The 21,533-nt window shown below is 46.7% G+C and overlaps 1 protein-coding gene across 1 annotated transcript in view; it reads left to right on the forward strand.

The window, feature by feature from the left end:
* The first annotated feature begins 9,688 nt into the window (after positions 1–9,688).
* Positions 9,689–21,533, forward strand: part of ARMC2 (armadillo repeat containing 2) — a 74,532-nt gene continuing 62,687 nt past the window's right edge. Inside the window, exons 1-5 of the mRNA XM_060237921.1 lie at positions 9,689–9,905; positions 17,010–17,246; positions 18,152–18,224; positions 18,897–19,065; positions 20,602–20,794. Coding sequence (XP_060093904.1) covers positions 17,032–17,246; positions 18,152–18,224; positions 18,897–19,065; positions 20,602–20,794 — 650 coding nt within the window. The 5' untranslated portion in view covers positions 9,689–9,905; positions 17,010–17,031. The remainder of the gene's footprint in view (positions 9,906–17,009; positions 17,247–18,151; positions 18,225–18,896; positions 19,066–20,601; positions 20,795–21,533) is intronic.

A 21,533-nucleotide genomic window follows, 5' to 3' on the forward strand; every position in this document is an offset into this window, starting at 1 on the left:
TCAGAGGTGATTGACAGCTAACGGCTGAGGGCAGTTAGTGACAGACGGAGTCTGAGGGAGACTGCTGAAGAGAGCAGTTGGTCTGAGAAGGAGCTGAGACAGGAGCTGAAGAGAGTCTTTGAGAGAAGCAGAGCTCACTGTTCACTCTATAAAGACAGCCAAGGGGCTGTGTGTGACTAGAGAAGAGTCACAGTAAAAGACCTGAGAGGTCACAGACACAGAGACACTTCTCTTAAGAGCTAAAGAGGTGGTTGAGGGAAAGATGTGGGTGTAGAAGTCTGAAGGGCTGGGAGAAGAGACACCAGTCGACTTAAGGAACTTGGCACATTATACCCAAGAGGCCAACCCAGAATAGTGTTGGAGAGTGAAAGCTGTATGATCTGTGAAACCTGAAAGACCTAAGCGAAATTGATATTACAAGCCTGAACTATGAAGAAACTGAGGCTGAAGAGGGGCTGGGGTAGCCATAAGCCGCATATAGAAGCGATCCAGTGAGACCGCGAGGCGTGCTGCTATATACCTCAAAGAACATCCCCCCCCCCCAGAACCCCAGATACCCGTGGATTAATTCCCCATTATTCCCTATGGAAATCGTTCTCCATAGGGAATAATAGAGTACCCAGTAGACATTTCCCTCCCCCCTGGCTTTCTAAAGTGGGTGGAGGGCCTTCAAACCGGGGAATACCCTGCCCCCTCCCTCTCTCACACGCACACACACTTACTGCATCTGGTTCCTCCACAACTTTACTTGCTCTGAAAACGAAAGCAAAACAGAGGGTCTGTGCTCTGATGAAACTGCTGCTGACTCTTCCCCAATAAGCACTTCCTGTTTCCTGCTCAACTTTAAAGGCATACATTTTAAAAACGGACCTGTTTGCAGGTTTCTAAACCTGCCTGAGCTCTAGAGGTACATGGTGACTGTAGGGGCGGGGCTTCCCCTGCCAGCCAGCTGGCTGGGGGCAGGGGGAAGCCTGTAAAACCGGGGGATCCCCCGCTGGGACCTGGGGATTGGGAAGTCTAGGGAGGCTTAGGCCTAGAGATCAGTGTGGGAGTAGAAAGCAGACACAGCCTACAATCCCCACAATACTTGGCGCCCTCTGTAATCAGCATCCAGGGACTGTGTGAGGAGACTGATACTTAAACTTTGTGGGCTGTGAAACTCTCCTAGGAGAGCAAAGCTTCGGAAATTTTCCTAGGAGAGCAAAGCTTCAGAATTCTTAGACATTGATTCGAATCTTTATAATGTACTTTTGAAGTTTGTGGAAGCTATGAGTGAAACAGAGATAATAGCGCAACTCTGTCGCGTTCTGATGCCTTGTGCATTACATCAATCTACTCTTCCTCTCACCAAGAAAGACTGGAGTGTTGTACTTTGTTTGAATATCGACCTTTTTCACCACAACTCAGATCCTCAGTTTGAGAGTCTTCATACTTCGTGTTTAAGTATTCAAGTACTTTGAGCACGGGCGTAGTCAGTGTTCTGTCACCTTAAATGTGATTTTCACTTTTGATATGTCTATCTTTGTAAGTTTTTTGTAAGTTGCACTTAAATTTGTTTATTTCTGAGGCTGGTTCTCGCGGAGGTTTTTTTACTTTTACCCTGCTTTTCTCTGTTGTGTTGCTAAATCCCCAGGGGATTCCCCAGTTTGGAGGCCCTCCCCCTGCTTCCAGGTAATCAGAAAGCAGGGGTAGGGAAGGGACATGTCTGCTGGGAACTCTACTATTCCCTATGGAGATGTATTCCCATAGGAAATAGTGGAGAATTGATCTGCGGGTATCTGGGGCTCTGGGGGGGCTGTTTTTTGAGATAGAGGCACCAAATTTGCAGCGTAGCATCTGGTGCCTCTCCCCAAAAGTTTCAAAAGGATTGGATTTGGGGGGGGGGGGAATTCTATGTGCCCCAAAAGAAGGTGCCTCTATCCTTCATTATTTCCTATGGAAGAAAGGCATTTAAAAGGTGTGCAGTCCCTTTAAATGTGATGGCCAGAACTCCCTTTGGAGTGCAATTATACTTGTCACAACCTTGCTCCTGGCTCCACCCCCAATGTCTCCTGTCTCCATCCCCAAAGTCCCCAGATATTTCTTGAATTGAACTTGGCAACCCTACTTGGAGGTTGAGTGACTAACAGGCAGACGGCCTAATAAAGAAGGCTGTGGGCTGTGAAGACTAACAGGACCTTTATCTTTTTAATGTTCTTTGCCTGGTCCTCATGCCTGTGTTTTCTCAGCTAAAAGGGGCATGTTTGACTGGGCTTGGGAGGGTACTCTGGGCCTTCCCAAGGGACCATAAATCCAGAGTGGTGGCAGAGTAAGGCGCCAACCCACAGGGTTCATGGCAGCTTTGCTGGCAAGCCAAAAAGGAGAGGGGTGAATAGAGTTGTACTTGGTGACTGCCAGGCAGGCGAAGCTGAGAGGGAGTGACTGGACTAAGGTCACCCAGCAAACTTATATGGCAGAGAGAGATTCAAACTTGGGTCTCCCAAGCCCTTGTCTGACACTCTGACCACTGTGCCACACTGGCTTTGGGACTTGACTGCTGGCTGAATAGATTTGGGAGGTGATGATGGGTATAAGCTGTGTTCATCATCGTATCTGTTGCTGCCATCCCATTCTCAAATAATTAGGTAGAGAAATGGCTGTGGAAGCAAAGCAAAATGGTATGGCCTGAAGCTTTTGGGTGCCAAGGTTTCCTGCCTTGCATAAAATCATTCTGCTGTAGACTTCTAGCAATCAGTTTAGGTATGCTTATCTGTTATGGGACTCAAAACTGTTATTTTAAGATTAAGGAATAAACTCTTCATGTGTATTAATCCAATATGAAGAAAAGGAAAAATCCATAATGGAATTTTTTTAAAAAACATATCTTACAAATATCTGCCTTACTGTTAAGTATGAACATTGGAAACAGACTGTGGAAGGGACATAAACCAAAAAGATACATGAAAGAAAAAAATTACAGTAGTGAAAGCAATTGTGGTTTTTGCAGACAGGGGGAAGTGAGCCTCATCTATTTTTCTATTACTTCTACCCAAAGTAGGTCAAAAGAGAGTAAGAGATTGTTTTTGCAGCACAATCCAAAGCATACATACTTGAAAGTAAGTTCTGTTGTTTTTAATGGGACTCTCTCTTTCTCTAACAACTAGGGTGGCCATAATGTCTGAAGGCCAGCCAGGGACACCTGGGGGGGGGGGGGGAGGTAGGGGTGCGTGCGCGCTCTGCGCGCGCGCCGCCGGAAACAGGAAGTGACGTCACTTCCGGTGATGTCATGCCACCGCCGGAAGCAGGAAGTGACACCACTTCCTGTGACATCATTTCCCCCGCGTCACCTGCCGGAAACGGGAAGTGACATCACTTCCTCTGACATCACTTCCCCCAAATGACATCATTTCCCCCAAATGCCACTGCCGGAAACAGGAAGTGACTTCACAGCACTTCCTGTGACGTCCCCAAAAATCCCCCAAATATCACCGCCGGAAACAATTTTGTTCTCAAATCCTGTATATACTTCATCAGTATATGGGATAAGGCACTTTCTCAACTGTGCTGCATAATGCAGCCTATTTATTTTGTCCTGTTTGCTCTGTTGGCTCTATCTGCGCCACCTTCATCACTTTCGGGGTGTGGATCCCCCAGTGGGGTGGTCTCCCGACTCCCTCCGCCGGCTGTTTCTGATAGCCCTGCGCCCCCTCTTTCATTTGATATGTGTCCCGTGCGGGTGCCACCCTCCCGCCGGGAGATGCCGCAAAATGAGCCCCCTTGAGGCTTATGGCGGCAGGGCTCGGGGGAAGCGAGCTAGACTGCTGTTCTTTTGAGGGGTTATAGAGTGTTTCGAGCCCATCCCTGTGGCATCGGTCTCATCGTTGTGGGACCCAGGGGGCTGGCGCAGCGGCCCGCTGAAGCAGCCTGTCACTAATAACACAGGTCGAGATGCAGGACAGGAACCCGGAAGTGACCGACAGGCTGCTTCAGCAGGCCGCTGCGCCGGCCCCCTGGGCCCCACAATGATGGGACCGATGCCACAGGGACGGGCTCGAAACACTCTATAACCCCTCAAAAGAACAGCAGTCTAGCTCGCTTCCCCCGAGCCCTGCCGCCATAAGCCTCAAGGGGGCTCATTTTGCGGCATCTCCCGGCGGGAGGGTGGCACCCGCACGGGACACATATCAAATGAAAGAGGGAGCGCAGGGCTATCAGAAACAGCCGGCGGAGGGAGTCGGGAGACCACTCCACTGGGGGATCCACACCCCGAAAGTGATGAAGGTGGCGCAGATAGAGCCAACAGAGCCAACAGGACAAAATAAATAGGCTGCATTATGCAGCACAGTTGAGAAAGTGCCTTATCCCATATACTGATGAAGTAAATACAGGATCTGAGAACAAAATTGCACTAGAAGACACAAACACAAAGCTCCCTTACACTGAATCAGTGCTTGGGTCCACCAAAGTCAGTATTGTCACATAAGAGAAGCCCTGTTGGATCAGGCCAGTGGCCCATCCAGTCCAACACTCTGCGTCACATAAGAACATAAGAGAAGCCCTGTTGGATCAGGCCAGTGGCCCATCCAGTCCAACACTCTGTGTCACACTTAAGAACATAAGAGAAGCCCTGTTGGATCAGGCCAGTGGCCCATCCAGTCCAACACTCTGCGTCACATAAGAACATAAGAGAAGCCCTGTTGGATCAGGCCAGTGGCCCATCCAGTCCAACACTCTGTGTCACACTTAAGAACATAAGAGAAGCCCTGTTGGATCAGGCCAGTGGCCCATCCAGTCCAACACTCTGCGTCACATAAGAACATAAGAGAAGCCCTGTTGGATCAGGCCAGTGGCCCATCCAGTCCAACACTCTGCGTCACATAAGAACATAAGAGAAGCCCTGTTGGATCAGGCCAGTGGCCCATCCAGTCCAACTCTCTGCGTCACATAAGAACATAAGAGAAGCCCTGTTGGATCAGGCCAGTGGCCCATCCAGTCCAACACTCTGCGTCACATAAGAACATAAGAGAAGCCCTGTTGGATGAGGCCAGTGGCCCATCCAGTCCAACACTCTGCGTCACATAAGAACATAAGAGAAGCCCTGTTGGATCAGGCCAGTGGCCCATCCAGTCCAACACTCTGTGTCACACTTAAGAACATAAGAGAAGCCCTGTTGGATCAGGCCAGTGGCCCATCCAGTCCAACACTCTGTGTCACACTTAAGAACATAAGAGAAGCCCTGTTGGATCAGGCCAGTGGCCCATCCAGTCCAACACTCTGCGTCACATAAGAACATAAGAGAAGCCCTGTTGGATCAGGCCAGTGGCCCATCCAGTCCAACACTCTGCGTCACATAAGAACATAAGAGAAGCCCTGTTGGATCAGGCCAGTGGCCCATCCAGTCCAACACTCTGTGTCACATAAGAACATAAGGAAGGAAGGAAGGAAGGAAGGAAGGAAGGAAGGAAGGAAGGAAGGAAGGAAGGAAGGAAGGAAGGAAGGAAGGAAGGAAGGAAGGAAGGGAGGGAGGGAGGGAGGGAGGGAGAAAGGGAGGGAGGGAAGAAGGGAAGAAAGAAAGGAAGGAGGGAAGGAAGGAAGGAAGGAAGGAAGGAAGGAAGGAAGGAAGGAAGGAGGGAAGGAAGAAAGGAAGGAAGGAGGGAGGGAAGAAAGGAAGGCAAACCCCCAACCGCCAGCCCCCCCCCGCTTTCGGCCCCCTTACCTACGGCGGCGGCGAGTCCAGCGGCGGCGGCAGCGGCGGCGAGTCCGGCGGCGGCGGCGGAGAGGCCTTTCCGATGCCCTCCCGGGCCTCCGCCAGCACGGGGGGGTGGGTGGTGGTAGAGGCCGGGGAAGCGTCGGAAAGGCCCGCGGGGGTCGCTGGAGGACCTCCAGCGACCACCGCGGGCCTTTTCGACGCCCTCCCGGGCGGAGGAGGACGGGGGGTGGGGGTTTCGAGCCCCGGGAAGCGTCGGAAAGGCCCGCGGGGGTCGCTGGAGGGCCTCCAGCGACCCCCGCGGGCCTTTCCGACGCCCTCCCGGGGGAGGAGGACGGGGGGTGGGGGTTGAGAGCCCCGGGGAAGCCTCGGAAAGGCCCGCGGGGGTCGCTGGAGGGCCTCCAGCGACCCCCGCGGGCCTTTCCGACGCCCTCCCGGGGGAGGAGGACGGGGGGGGTGGGGGTTGAGAGCCCCGGGGAAGCCTCGGAAGGCCCGCGGGGGTCGCTGGAGGGCCTCCAGCGACCCCCGCGGGCCTTTCCGACGCCCTCCCGGGCGGAGGAGGACGGGGGGTGGGGGTTAAGAGCCCCGGGGAAGCCTCGGAAAGGCCCGCGGGGGTCGCTGGAGGGCCTCCAGCGACCCCCGCGGGCCTTTCCGACGACCTCCCGGGCGGAGGAGGACGGGGGGTGGGGGTTTCGAGCCCCGGGAAGCGTCGGAAAGGCCCGCGGGGGTCGCTGGAGGGCCTCCAGCGACCCCCGCGGGCCTTTCCGACGCCCTCCCGGGGGAGGAGGACGGGGGGTGGGGGTTAAGAGCCCCGGGGAAGCCTCGGAAAGGCCCGCGGGGGTCGCTGGAGGGCCTCCAGCGACCCCCGCGGGCCTTTCCGACGTCCTCCCGGGCAGAGGAGGACAGGGGGTGGGGGTTTCGAGCCCCGGGAAGCGTCGGAAAGGCCCGCGGGGGTCGCTGGAGGGCCTCCAGCGACCACCGCGGGCCTTTCCGACGCCCTCCCGGGGGAGGAGGACGGGGGGTGGGGGTTGAGAGCCCCGGGGAAGCCTCGGAAAGGCCCGCGGGGGTCGCTGGACCCCCGCGGGCCTTTCCGACGCCCTCCCGGGGGAGGAGGACGGGGGGTGGGGGTTGAGAGCCCCGGGGAAGCCTCGGAAAGGCCCGCGGGGGTCGCTGGAGGGCCTCCAGCGACCCCCGCGGGCCTTTCCGACGCCCTCCCGGGCGGAGGAGGACGGGGGGTGGGGGTTCAGAGCCCCAGGGAAGCCTCGGAAAGGCCCGCGGGGGTCGCTGGAGGGCCTCCAGCGACCCCCGCGGGCCTTTCCGACGCTCTCCCGGGGGAGGAGGACGGGGGGTGGGGGTTGAGAGCCCCGGGGAAGCGTCGGAAAGGCCCGCGGGGGTCGCTGGAGGGCCTCCAGCGACCCCCGCGGGCCTTTCCGACGCTCTCCCGGGGGAGGAGGACGGGGGGTGGGGGTTGAGAGCCCCGGGGAAGCGTCGGAAAGGCCCGCGGGGGTCGCTGGAGGGCCTCCAGCGACCCCCGCGGGCCTTTCCGACGCTCTCCCGGGGGGGGAGGAGGACGGGGGGGTGGGGGTTAAGAGCCCCGGGGAAGCGTCGGAAAGGCCCGCGGGGGTCGCTGGAGGGCCTCCAGCGACCCCCGCGGGCCTTTCCGACGCTCTCCCGGGGGGGGAGGAGGACGGGGGGTGGGGGTTAAGAGCCCCGGGGAAGCCTCGGAAAGGCCCGCGGGGGTCGCTGGAGGGCCTCCAGCGACCCCCGCGGGCCTTTCCGACGCTCTCCCGGGGGAGGAGGACGGGGGGTGGGGGTTGAGAGCCCCGTGGAAGCGTCGGAAAGGCCCGCGGGGGTCGCTGGAGGGCCTCCAGCGACCCCCGCGGGCCTTTCCGACGCCCTCCCGGGCGGAGGAGGACGGGGGGTGGGGGTTAAGAGCCCCGGGGAAGCCTCGGAAAGGCCCGCGGGGGTCGCTGGAGGGCCTCCAGCGACCCCCGCGGGCCTTTCCGACGCCCTCCCGGGGGAGGAGGACGGGGGGTGGGGGTTGAGAGCCCCGGGGAAGCGTCGGAAAGGCCCGCGGGGGTCGCTGGAGGGCCTCCAGCGACCCCCGCGGGCCTTTCCGACGCTCTCCCGGGGGAGGAGGACGGGGGGTGGGGGTTGAGAGCCCCGGGGAAGCCTCGGAAAGGCCGCGGGGGTCGCTGGAGGGCCTCCAGCGACCCCCGCGGGCCTTTCCGACGCCCTCCCGGGCCTCCGCCGCCACCGCCGGGCCCCGTGCGCGGGCGGGGAAGGCGGCGAGCGAGGGAGGGAGCGTCCCTGCGCGTGCGCAGGGTCGCTCCCTCCCTCACTCGCCGCCTTCCCCGCCCGGGCGCGCGGCCCCCGGCTCTCTGGCTGGCTAAACCGGGACCTCTTAATGGTCCCGGTATACCCAGCCCGGGAGCCGTGAATTGGGGGCCAGAACCGTGAAAGTCCCGGGAGACCGGGACGGTCTGGCCACCCACAACTGTGCACAGCATTGCAGCTTTATCTTCTAGCTGTCTGGTTGGAACTAATGCCTACTGAGCAATCTGTCACACTTCTAGCCCCATCCTTCCTGTACTGTTCAGCCTGCATGTGTGCCATCCCCCTTCATTCTGACCAGAGTTCAGCCAGAATTGCTGTTTGTCTCACAGGTAGCACTCAACAATGCAGGTCATTTGGTGGCCCAACATTTGTTTCATCTGTTGAGCTGTTTGTCTATTTGATCTACCAAGCATTAGCATATGCTAGTTTATGTCAGATCTGCAGTTTCTCATCTTATGTATTTATTATTTTGTTAAGAGTTGTAGACCATCACCATAGCAAAGGCTCCGAGCTGGCAGCAACATCAATGAAAAAGCAAAAAAAGACACTAAACTAATAGGTACCCTGCAAGCTGCATATTTGAATCCCTTCCACCTTGTCCTGAAACAACTCCCCCACTCCCCAATTTTTGTTGTTTTGTTTCATTTTTTGCCTTTGCATTGATCAAATAGCGTGATGATACCTGCTGGAGAATGCAAAAGTTTACATGTTTTGTGACATTTTGGTTGGCCTTCACAAAAGGTATTTTTGATTTTTGTCTGCAGATACCTACTTGCTATCTGACTATCTGGGGAACATCCAGCCTGATGAAGCATTTTAAACCTTGCACAATGTTTTGTGATATGGTAGTTGATCCTAATCAAAAGGCACCAGGCAACATTTTGTTAAATAATGACAAACTGATCTGTTCTCACAGCTAATGGGAGGGGGAAAAGGAATAGTTTAGGGGAATTAAAAAAATCTAAACATTTTAAAACTTAAAACTGCACACAGAAGTCTTGAAACCATATTACTGATACAGAGCTACCGTAATAACTGTGAAATCAGCTGCCAAAAGTTCTGGAAAAAGCCAGCCAAGACTGTAAATCATAAGGAACAGATGGAATAAATGTAGACAAAATAAAAGGCAGCATGAGAGGTCTTTTGCAGAAGCAATGACATTAACCAAATGTTATCTATATGAATTTAAGGGCCATTATGGCAGGAAGAAGAGTCTGACCAAATCCCCAACAGCAATTACCGTACTTCCTTGCCAACTGATGTTAAAAGAATATTAACCCGCTTCCTTTAGCAAGATCTGACTACTATGCTTCCTTTTCCTGATACAACTTGCCCAGTTGGACGGAACTAAGAGGTAAGGTATGACTAGGGTTGCCAGATCCAGGTTGAGAAGCTTTTAGAGATTCGGGAATTGAGCCTGGGGGAGGGAGGCAGGGACTTTCGGGTGGCATAATGCCATAGAGTTTACCATCCAAAGCATCTGTTTTCGTCAGAGAAGCTGATCTTCATACTGTAATTCAGAGGGATTCCCATGCCCCCACCCTCAGGCTAACATCTTTAGATATGACTCTCTCTGCCACTGAACAAGCTCACTTTTATTGGGAATACTGATACTCAGTATTCATGAAGCCGTGGTTGCTAAGGGCAGAAGCTTCAGAAGCAGCTGTTGAGCATGCTCAGTTCTGTTGCGCATGCTCAGTACCAGAGAGACAAGCGCGAGACGCCAACTTTCATGGTACACCGGCTGCGACAGGAGGAGAAAAACGACCACGGCCGACAGTGACGACCTTCCTTCTTGCCTCACAGATCCTCCGATAAGAGTTTTTTTGTTGGTTTTTTTTTTTTTTTTGCTTCAGTAGCCTTGAGGAAACAGGAGCCCGAGGTGTGGAAAGTCGTCTAGCTATACAGCTAAACGCGGCTTGTGCGCGCGCGCGTGTTTATGGTTGCAATGGTAACAGGCTGCCATCGGAACTGGCGGACTAGACTGGAGCAGATACGGCTGAGGGTCCCTGGCCTGATTTCGGAGGTTTATCTTCCATAAAGAGCAGGAACTCCAGAGAGTTCTCTGTGCTCTCAACCTTCTGCAAGCTGATTGTATCAGCTTGCAAAGCCGGCGCGTGGGACTCGGCGCTGTAGGCAGCCGTCTTGGGCGCCCCCTCCCCTCCGCTTTCTGCTTCCCGGGGAAGCTGAGAGCTGCGGGACAGTGCCTCTGTGTATGCTCTCCTCCGACTGAGCCAGGCTTCCCTTGCAAGGAGAACACCCCCGCCCAGCTGCTCTCGCCCTCAAGGCAAAAGCAGCTGGGTGGGGCGTCGCCACAACTTCTCTTAGGGCTTCCCTCGCAAGGGAAGCCAGAGGGGCGCTATGTGTGGTGCCTGGCGCCTGCAGCTCAATTGCAGCAGAGCTGGCTGGGAAGCCTTCTGCAGGCTTGGTTGGAGCACCCTCTTTGGTGCTGAGGCGACCTCCGGGATTAAAAGGCAGAAGGAGGGGAACTAAAAAGAAATCATTCCGAAGGCGATCAAAAAGGAGGTGGTTAATCAAAGTCTCCCCTCCCTGCCAAATACAACGTGCAGAGTTCGGAAGGGTTAAGAAGGTCCTTGGAACTGCAAGGGTCAGAAGAAGCGTCCCCCCACGCCTTCAAAATAAAACTGAATATTTAAAATACAGGACACTTTTGGAGTTTGGGGAAATGCTTTGAAAACTGAACATCGGGCACTCTGGATGCTTGCCCAGTCCCGGAGCCAGGTCACTTTAAGAAAACCGGCACTCTTCCCACCTCTAGCCATTACACGTTGCTGTGGCAACAGAGTTGTAATCACGGTCGGAATCATGGCGGAACTCTCCTTTGGAGACTTTTGGGCTGGTTTTGTTGACGTCAGAGAAGAGCAGGCAGAGAGGTGCTCCTCCTCCCTACCAGACCCAGCTCCGCAATGGAGGTAACGAGGCAGGAACTTGGCTGGGGAACTTTGCTTTAGAGTATGCCTCCTTAGTATCAGATTAAAAGTCTTCTGGGAGATTTTGTGTTTATGGCATTTAGATTTGCATGAGGTTCAATTTTGTTTCTTAGTCTGTTTGCCTGTCTTCAGTGGGCTGAAGGGAGAGTAAACTTCAGCCCACCCCACACGAAATGTAAAATGCAGGTGATGGTGTGCCTCACTTAGTATCTCAATCTGTTTAAGGATTAAGGACATGTTTTAGAGGTTCTCCTGGCTTCAGTACTAATCAAGATATTCCAGGTAATAACTATTTTACCCTTTCAGAGTACCTCTGTCAGTTCCATTCTTGAAGGTAGAGAACTTGCTTGCATATATCATATATGTGCAGTGTTCCCTCTAAGTTGAGTTAGTGTGAGCTAGCTCACAGTTTTTTGGCCTCCGGGAACTTGTTTAAACTTTTCTGTTATAAGTAAATGGAAGAAAACTTTTCAAAGAGTGAAGATTATTGACATTAGAACTGCTAAAAGATGTTATAAAATTTCATAATTCTTCAAGGAGAAAAATGGAAACAGAAAAAAAAATGTGTTTATGCTTTTATTTCTTTATGCAGACCAGTTTAGCTTTTGATTTGGCTGTGAAAAATGTTCATACAGTGTAAGTGAAATGTAAATGTTCTTTGTCAATGGGGTCACAAAGAGTTGGACTCGACTGTGCGTCTGAACAAAAAGAATGATCTGGTATGTCTGGGTGCTGAAATCCTGATTCCAGCTTGACGATTGTAATGAAATAGAAGTGACCAGCCACTCACTACTCACAGCAAAGTCATATTAAGTGTATATCTGTTATCTGCACTATAAAAGTTTTATCAATTTGATTATTGTAAATTCCCCGAAGAATCTCAGAGAGCAGTTTGGTGAGACACCTGATAAAATCTGTTAGAAATTCCTAGTTCCCATTACAGAATAATAGTTCTGAATGTTCACTAGGCAAAGGGAATGTGGTGTATTTAGTGTTGCAATGGTCTGTTCCCTCTCTGTTATTTGTGTGAGTTGGTTTTATCTCATCCCCTTAGTTCTGTTTCTTAGTTAGAACTGCAAGCTGCAGGAGCACTGTTGTCTTGAAACCAATTACTCCCATTCCTGTATCTTTTTGTTAATAATGGATATTGTTTTGAATATACCCACGTCTGCTGTATGAACCTAAGAGCAGGAACGTGGGTGAGTGATCTGTGGTTTAAATCTGCAGTGAAGAGCTGTTGTTCAAATATCAATTAAGAGCATTAATGTTTAGAGTTTCTGTGTGTTTTAATCCTTGAGGATGTATGAAGTTAATTAGGATGTTGTTATTTTGACTTTTTACATAAGTCACTTTTTGATATGTATACAAATTGTGAGTTGCATTTTCGTATATGCAAATTGGTGTAATTTTTGAAGTAATGAGACATGATACCAATACTTTATCTTTTGGTGCATCCCATGGGTAGGGTAAGATCTGTTGTGAAGCCCTACCCTCCAGCCAAGTTCCTGTGCACACAAAAAGGGAAACACTGAGCTGCATGTAACAACACCTTAATAAATCTTATACAGTGTGAAAATCGTTATATAATAAAGCAAAAGTTTAATCCAATCAGAGTCTCTATGTTGTATGTTCTATGCAGTTTCGGTCACCTTCAATCTTCCTGATGTGATAAATAACTGAAAACTTCTAGAGCTGAATAAGGAACCAGATCAGAAGCCCCAAAAGTGTGCTTACAGGCACTCATCCATAGATACATTCCAATACAAATAAGTGCACATGGGCACTCTACAAAATCCCAAGTTTCTACCAATAATAACAAATAATTTCATGAAAATCTAAGTTGTTCCATACATATACTTGTAGGAGAATGTCGAAATATTCTCTTGAATTTTTTATAGTTCATTTTTCTTGGAACACTTGTCTTGATTGAATTGAGATATGTGTCCTAGTTAAATGTTGCAATTCAAGTCAGAATAATTATTTGTAGATGGAATCCATGTCTAACAGCTTTCACATCACACACTGAGGCTGAGTATTTTACACCAGAATGAAGTTTTGTTATTGTTGGTAGAAACTTGTTATTGTTCGTGGAAACCTGGAATTTGTAGGATGCCTGTGTGAACCTATTTATATTGGAATGTATCTATGGATGAGTGCCTGTGAGCACACTTTTGTGACTTTCAAGCTGGTTGCTTGTTTAGCTCTAGAAGCACATTAGGAGGATTGAAGGTGACAAACTGCATAGAACATACAACATAGAGACTTTGGTTGGATTAAACTTGTATTTATTATATAATAATTTTGACATTGTATAAGGGTTATTAAGGTGTTATGTCCAGCTTGGTGTTTCCCTTTTGTGTCAGTTTCATATGCTGAGTGCCCTGTTTTTTTGTATTACATTATAGTTCCTATGTGCAGTGCAGGATTTTCTTCATGGGATTTGTAGAGTTCAAAGGATGCATAGTTCTTGGATACATTTTCTGTGTTTTTGATGCAGAAGCCAAATTGCACGCTTTAGAGTAGTGGGTTTCAAACCTGTAGCAGGTTTGAAATCCTGGAGTTTCTCAGAAATGTGTTAAGGATTCATCAATAAAAAGATTGGCAATGGCAGACAAACTTTGCTGAAACAGAACCCCTTGAGCTTGCTACACATTGTGAAAGCTTTCGGCATGCCAGGCTAGCTGAGCATTGCCCTAGTCCCTAACTGTTGAGTGCAACTGGAGATAGTTGAGCTTCAATTGATAGCTTCTTATGCTAAATAAAATTACCTTAAACTATGCTTAAGATGAGAGAACTCATACTGCGATTTGAGAGAGGCTAAGTCAAGGAAGTCAAAATCAGGGTTCAAAATAGCTAGTTGGGAAAGAAAAATCAGAATCTCAAAAAAGAAACAGTATGGCTTTGATGGAATGAGAGAAGGATGGTTTGCTTTGTGTTTTTGGAAAAGCATATGAATATTCCACAAAAAATATGTCTTGGACATGCTATTTTAAAAGGCATGCTGGGGGAAGACAATCAGTTGGCAAGTGGCCCTTCAGGGGTGCACAATGCAGTAAATGATCCTTGTGGTGATCAGGCATTGGGCAGCAAGAGACACAGGGGCAAGGTCTTAGAACTTGGAAGGGAAGCTGGGAGTCCTGACCCTCCCAGGGAGCAATTCCTACAAAGGTCAGATGGTGGCGGTGGGTTACTGAAGAGAGAGAAAAGCTTCTCCAGTTGTTGGGAAACCCTTGGAGGGCATGGTGCCCATGGTGCCCATTCTGCCATAGCTTTTATTGTTTGTTTTGACAGCAAATGCTTTCTCTGTCATTCAAATCCTGGTGTGATACTGTATTATTCACCGACTCTTCAGATTGTCAGTGTTTATATGGTTATTTGATGAAATTTTCTATGGATTCAGGAAGCTGTTTTGTTTTGTTCTGAAGTGAATAGTACTTGAAACCGTTGGTGAGTATCTTCTGTGTGTGTTAGACTGACTTCCTGTATTTCATTTCTGCTTCTTTGCCATTAATAATAAAGTGGTAATGCAATAATCATTTGAACTTTAGTACTACATGAAGCTTTGAACTGACCAGGGGAGGGTCGCTTTTCTCCATAAGGTTTTAAACCAGTCTTTTCATATGTGCTATATTAAATCAAGCATACCATTTTTGATAGATATTTTGGGAATGCTAGACCATTCTTGATCAACAAAATTCCATCTCAAAATGACACCAGTGTCTTCTCTATTGTATTCCTGAAAAGGCAAGTAATGTATTGAAGTAGTCTGTGAAGGCAAGAAATAACAGAGGGTGAGTCAGCCAAGGTAGGCGGATGATAGGAATATAGGCAGATTCTGAAGGTGGCTCCCAGCTTCATACTCAGTCCATAATTCTTCGAGCTTTTTTAATGTAGACAAAATGGAGAAGGGGGAGCCTGGGGAGGGGGAGAGGAAAATTTGGGGAAAATTTCTTTTCAGAGGCCCCTTTTCAAATTTTCTGGAACACAGATGGTAAACTACATCTTGCAGCTGTCTCCAAGGTGATCGGCAGATCTCTATATGCCACCCACAATAAGCAGCCAGAAGTGAAACATTTTTTGCTAAGCTCCTGTAAAAACATAAGAGAAGCCATGCTGGATCAGGCCAATGGTTCATCCAGTCCAACAGTGGCCAAAACCCAGGTGTCATCAGGAGGTCCAATGGGGGTCAGAACTCCAGAAGCCCTCCCACTGTGCCCCCCCCCCGAGCCCTAAACATAGTGTTCCATCTATACCTTGTGGCTAATAGCCACTAATGGATCTCTGCCCCTTAAGTTTATCAAATCCCCTCTTGAAGGTGTCTATGCTTATAGTTGCCACCACTTCCTGTGGCAGTGAATTCCACATATTAATTACTCTCTGGGTGAAGAAATACTTCCCTTTATCTGTTCTAAATCTACTGTCTTTGATTTCATTGTGCCCAGGAGTTCTGGTCTTGTGAGAAAGGGAGAAAAGTACTTCTTTAACTTTTCTATTCCATGCATAGTTTTGTAAACCTCTGTTATCTCACCTCTCAATCATCATTTCTCCAAGCTAAAGAGTCCTAACCTCTTTCTTCATAGGTAATGTGTTCCATTGCCTTAATCTTTTTAGTTGCCCTTTTTTGCACCTTTTCCAGAGCTGTAATATCTTTTTGGAAGTGCTGTGACCAGAACTTTATGTAGTATTCCAAATGCGACTGCACCATAGATTTATACAGGGTCATTATGATACTGGTTGATTTGTTTTCAGTTCCCTTCCTAATAATTCGCAGCATAGCATTTGCCTTTTTTATTGTAATCATACACTGAGTCAACATTTTTAGTGAGTTATCTACCATAACTCCCAAGATCTCTCTCCTGGTCAGTTACTGCCAGTTTGGACCCCATCAGTGTGGATTTTTTTGTTGGAATTTTGGGGTCCAATGTGTATTACTTTGCGTTTGCCCATGTTGAACATTTGCTATGTTGATGCCCACTCGTCCAGCTTCGACAGATCCCTCTGGAGTGCCTCACAGTCTTCCCTGGTTTTCACCGCCCTGAACAACTTAGTGTCATCTGTAAACTTAAGCCATTTCACTGCTTATTCCCAACTCCAAATCATTAATGAACATATTAAAAAGCACTGAACCTAGTGCTGAGTCCTGTGGCACCCCACTGTTTACCACCTTCCACTGTGAAAACTGCACTGTGGATGTCCATACAGTGGACATAAAATTTGTATAGGGCCTCTGCATGTAAAATTCAATGCATGTATGTTTGAGCCACATGATCATTAAAATACAAATCTAAGTTTTGACTACAAATTTGGGGGCTACATGAATCAATATATGTCCTATGCTAATCCACAGATGAAGGGCCGTTTTTCTAAGATACTTTCGGACCAGCGCTTCTGTGACTGCATTTTGGTAGAACTCAATTCATTATCCCACACATTCTTTTACTGCCCAAAGTGTGCAGCAGCTCAAGAAAGATTTATCAGAAAAGGATATTGAAATATTTAACCATTCCTGATACCCAACGAGTTCGACTACTCCTGAGCAGCCTCCGTGAAAATATGTATAGTCGATGTGGCAAATTTCTGTTTTATTGTGATTCTTCTTAGCTCTTTTAAATAGTGTATGGCCTGTAGGCTGTTAAACTTAATAAACTTGAACTTATTACATCATGATTATCTTGTAAGCTGGAAGGCAGCAGTCTTGTCTGATATGTTGTCCCATGTCAGACACAGGATCTGTGCACCAAGAAGTCATTCTGGAGTATCCTCTGATATTCATGATGATGTACATTTCTTGGTGGTGTGTGATTGCAGAAGAAACTGGCAAATGTAGCAATAATAGTAGGAACAGTGCAGTATTGTAAAAATACCATTTTGTTAGAATGCTGATTAGTCTGACTGTGCTGTATTAGACTGAGCTCAGGACAATTGCAGTGCAAACCATGGGGACTGGATGTGCATCAGTGTGCAATGTGAACTGTGAAAATTTATGTAGTTTATAAGCCCCCAGTAGTTTAATGTTTTCTGTTTCTTCTATACAGCATGTGAAGTGCTTACTTCAAGATGTCGTCAAAGAACACAAAAATGGAAAATTCAGAAGCTTTCTATAGGCCTTCATTAGTTGTTCAGAAGACCAGTGCTGAGATTATAAATGAAGCCCGAAATGCATTAAGAACATTAAGAACTAGAAGACCATTTACACCAAGAGAGGAACAAAGGAAGCTTTTTGGATCCACCTCTTCAAGGACTCCTGAAAATAGGCCACCTTCTTCTTTTAGGTATGGGGGCTTAGGAGCAATATATATTCTGTCTGAACAAGGAATGAAGTTCACTCTGGGAGCATTTCACCACTTTTGATTAAGTAATGTCATGAAAATACAAAAGGCAGATTTCAAATAGTCCAGCTGTTCCAGTAGGAGATAATTCCTTCCTGCCAGATATGTGAAGAGACTAACAGATTAGTGCAGAAGTAGTTTAAATGTAATTCTGACTTCTTGTAAAAATACATAGTTATTTTCAGTGCAAAACTATTCTTAGGTTTTGTGTGTATGAATCAGACAGATTTACTATGTGGTGGTCTCACTGAGAGCCAGTTTGGTTAAGAATGGCAAACTCTAATCTGGAGAACCAGGTTTGATTCCCCACTCCTCTACATGCAGCCAGCTGGGTGATCTTGGGTCATTCACAGTTCTCTCAGAGCTGTTCTCTCAAGAGCAGTTTTCTCAGAGCTCTCTCAGCCCCACCTACCTCACAGAGTGTCTTCTTGTGGGGAGGGGAAAGAAGGATATTGTAAGCTACTCTTGAGTGAAGGGTGGGGCATAAATCCAACCCCCCCTCCTCCTGCCATTTATTTCTTTCTCCCCAAAGGAATTATTTCTGCAGAAGAAGCACTATTGCTGTACAGATTGCAGTTCAGTAGCAGGCATAGAAGGGATCCAAAACGCAGTGGCGTAAAGTCTTGTTCTGTATAATAAGCAGGTACCATGACATAGATAGCTTCTTACTTTTTTCTTTAACCTCCATTTTACTATTTTGCCAAAAATTCCAAGAAAGCTCTTTGGGATCATATAGAGCAATTTGGGAAAGTAGCACTTTCACTGTATTAGCATGTGCATAGATTCCCATTTTAGGGAAAAATAGTTTTTGCATGAATTAACATTAACATAGTCTGTTTTTATTTCAGTCTTCATGCTTCCAGCTTTGAATCAGTTGAACCAAGGCTTGTGTCTTGTACACGCCTTAGCCCCCTGGATCATGTGCGTATTACCTGTTAGCATAGTTATGTGTCCTCTGCACTAATATTTTGCGCCCAAGATTAAAATCAAAGTTCTGTAACCTGTACAAATTAGGCTAATTGGCACCTGAGTCTCTCACTCAACATGCAACCCCCCCCCCCCCCCTTTTGGTCATATTGCTAGCTTTAGAGTTTTAAAAACTGTTTTTAATTTTAATATTTCCTATGACAAAAATAGTATTAACAACAATAATAGACTACAAACAAAAATACACAAAGTGTTCCAGTAAATAATGTTTGTTTTTATTCATAGTTAAATTGGATATATTACCATTTTGGGGCTTTGTGAAAGTTTTTGATATTCTTTAAGAGAGGACTTTGCTCCTTTTAATAGTATGATAGAAATTATCATCATACTAGAAGTAGTATGATAGAAATTAAAATACTGGTGTATACAACATTAATCCCAATAGGTAGAACAGTATATGTGCAGTGATTCCACAGAATTAGAGAGACAAGGATAGAAAGGGCTAGCAGAACTATAATTAACTTTACTGAGAATTTCAGTTTTCATTATTTTAAACGAAAGTTTTCAGCCCTTGTGGTAGGAACTAATTTTAGTCCACTTGCATTAACAGGTATTGTAATGTAAAGCCAATTAATACGTTGTATTTTGTTGTTTATATTGCAACAGAAGCCAAAGTTGCTGTTATCTTTAACAAGCAATGAAGAGTATCACATTCCCCCCTCTAAATTGCCGGTGGATTCAGAGGAGATTGGAAAGGTCAGAAATGCCCGTGCACATTTGTTTAGAACGGCCTCTCATGGAAATCTCAATGATAAAATACTCAGTTCTCTTGAGAGTAAGTTCACTTCAATTTAAATTTTTTTACCAACATTTTCTGTTAAATAATTTGTTTTAAGATTGTAAAGTTGGCCTATCTTAGTGGTTCCCAAACTTTTTTGGGTCACCACTCTCTTGGTTTCATAAACTCATCTCCAGTACCCTGCCCTATAAAAGGCATATTCAGAATAGCAGTTGCACAATCTATTAAGGATGATAATAACAATAAAATTAAAGTAAGAATTAATTGCACATTCATTCAAAATCTGATTAAAACATTTTAATTTATTTATTCAAGAAAATGATGAACTTGATCCAGTGATACCAGCTTTTCAAAGTCTGATGTCATTTAGCAAGAATCTTAGCTACTATGTTTAGTAACTACTTCAGTGTTCAGTAAATTCTTAATATAATGGATGGCCCTGATGAAGTAGTACCAGTTTCTTAATGAGTGGTTTAAAGTCACTTAGCAAGAGTCTTAAATCACCATGTTTAGTAATCTGGAGTTGGAATCTTTGCTTGGAAAACCTGTTGTATGACCAAATTACAATCACATTCCACCAAATACGTTGGAAAAGCAACAAGGAGCTTCTTAACTACAGTCTGTAGTATTGGACTGCAATCAGAAATTTCCGTCTGTAACCTAAAGTTTTTGTATGATTTCTTAAACTTTAGCTTCAGCTCAGTGTCATTTTGTAGCTCAATTAGTTCCTCCCTACTCAGGCTTTCTCAGTATTTGAAAATGGATTTATCATCCAATCTGGAATTTTCATTGAAAGAAGATCCTCAGGTCGTTCTGACATATCTTCATGCAGCATATCCAGACAGTCTAAAAAAAATTTGCAGATTATCATCTTGTATCCTACCTTTCTTTTCTAACACAGAAATTGGTATAGCTCACAATGGCCTATATTGTGTTTGAATAGATTTAACTTTGAAATAAAATGTAGAGACAACAGATTTGGCCTTAATAGTATTGCAGCACTGGTCCACCAAAACAACTGTTATTTATTTTGCAATGTTAATATAGATTTGTGCATCAGTTTGATAACATATACTGGTAGTGCATTCAGACAGTGATTGATTAAACTTTTAAATAATAAATACAGCATTTCTCGTGCTCTGAATCATGCAGTCTTGATACAAGTCATTTTCACAATAATCTTATAAAATTTGCTTTGTGCAACCATGAGCTTGTCTGAACGCATTATTACTAATGCTGCAGGATACAAAATATTCTTGTGCAGAGTTTTTAGCAAACTCTGCACAAGAAAGAAAAGTTTTTGTATAAGTATAAAGAGTCAAGCCCTTAATATGAACTTAATTTTTAATCCTGATTTTTTTGTAAGTACATGTTTTATTGGAGTGATGCTTGCTACAAAGAAAGCTAACCTGTATTGGTTCTTTTTATATAGATGTAATTTTGTTTAAGTTGATGATGGTTAGCAAGGGCAGTTATTAAAAAATTAAGGAAGATAAAAATTTCAAAGATGTCTTGCTGTGTTTTGGCCTTGTAAGAATATTTTAGTAAAGTAGTGACTCTTGGTTAATTCAGGCAAGAGACTGAGTCTTGAAGGACAAGCTACCATGGGTGACATTCCAAGAACTAATGAACACTTTTCAGCAAAACTAACCGACCAGTCAGACTTTGAAGATGCGGGTCTTTCATTAGCCTACAAAGATAAGGTGGAACAAACTTTTTCTGAAATGACGGAAATAGCAAAGCCATCTCATGTCATTAATAAAAGGTCAGTCCTTTTTGTCTTTATTGCTGGGGGGGAGGCATTTTCACACAAGATACTTAAAAACATATCGGCACCTTTCGTAGTATTTGTTTTATATGTATAATTTTGTTTTGTATGTGGGAGAGTATGTGAAAGATGTTCAGATCTAAGTAGCAGCACTGATATACTAAAACAACTATTATTTCTTTTGGAGCTTTAGTATAGATTTGTAAATCCATTGTGTGACATATGCCTGCCAGCAAAAGTCCGTATAGTCAAAGCAATGGTATTCCCAGTAGTAATATATGGCTGTGAGAGTTGGACCATAAGGAAGGCCGAGCACAGAAGAATAGATGCTTTCGAGCTATGGTGCTGGAGAAGAATCTTGAGAGTCCCTTGGACTGCAAGAAAATCAAATCAGTCAGTCCTAAAGGAAATCAACCCTGACTGTTCCCTGGAAGTTCAGATGCTGAAGCTCAAATACTTTGGTCACCAAATGAGAAGGGAGCACTCACTGGAGAAGATCCTGATTCTGGGAAAGACAGAAGGCAAAAAAGGAGGGGATGGCAAAAGATGAGATGTCTGGACAGCGTTACTGATGTAACTAACACAAATTTGAGCAGACTTCGGAGAATGGTGGAAGTCTGGAGGGCTTGGTGTGACTTTGTCCATGGGGTTGCAAAGAGTCGGACTTGCCTGTGCGACTGAACAACAAAAAACAAAACTGTCAAATGGTTATCATGTATATAGTATTCGTAATGTG

Source organism: Heteronotia binoei, chromosome 1 (assembly GCF_032191835.1).
Source record: "Heteronotia binoei isolate CCM8104 ecotype False Entrance Well chromosome 1, APGP_CSIRO_Hbin_v1, whole genome shotgun sequence".
NCBI classification, from domain to species: domain Eukaryota; kingdom Metazoa; phylum Chordata; class Lepidosauria; order Squamata; family Gekkonidae; genus Heteronotia; species Heteronotia binoei.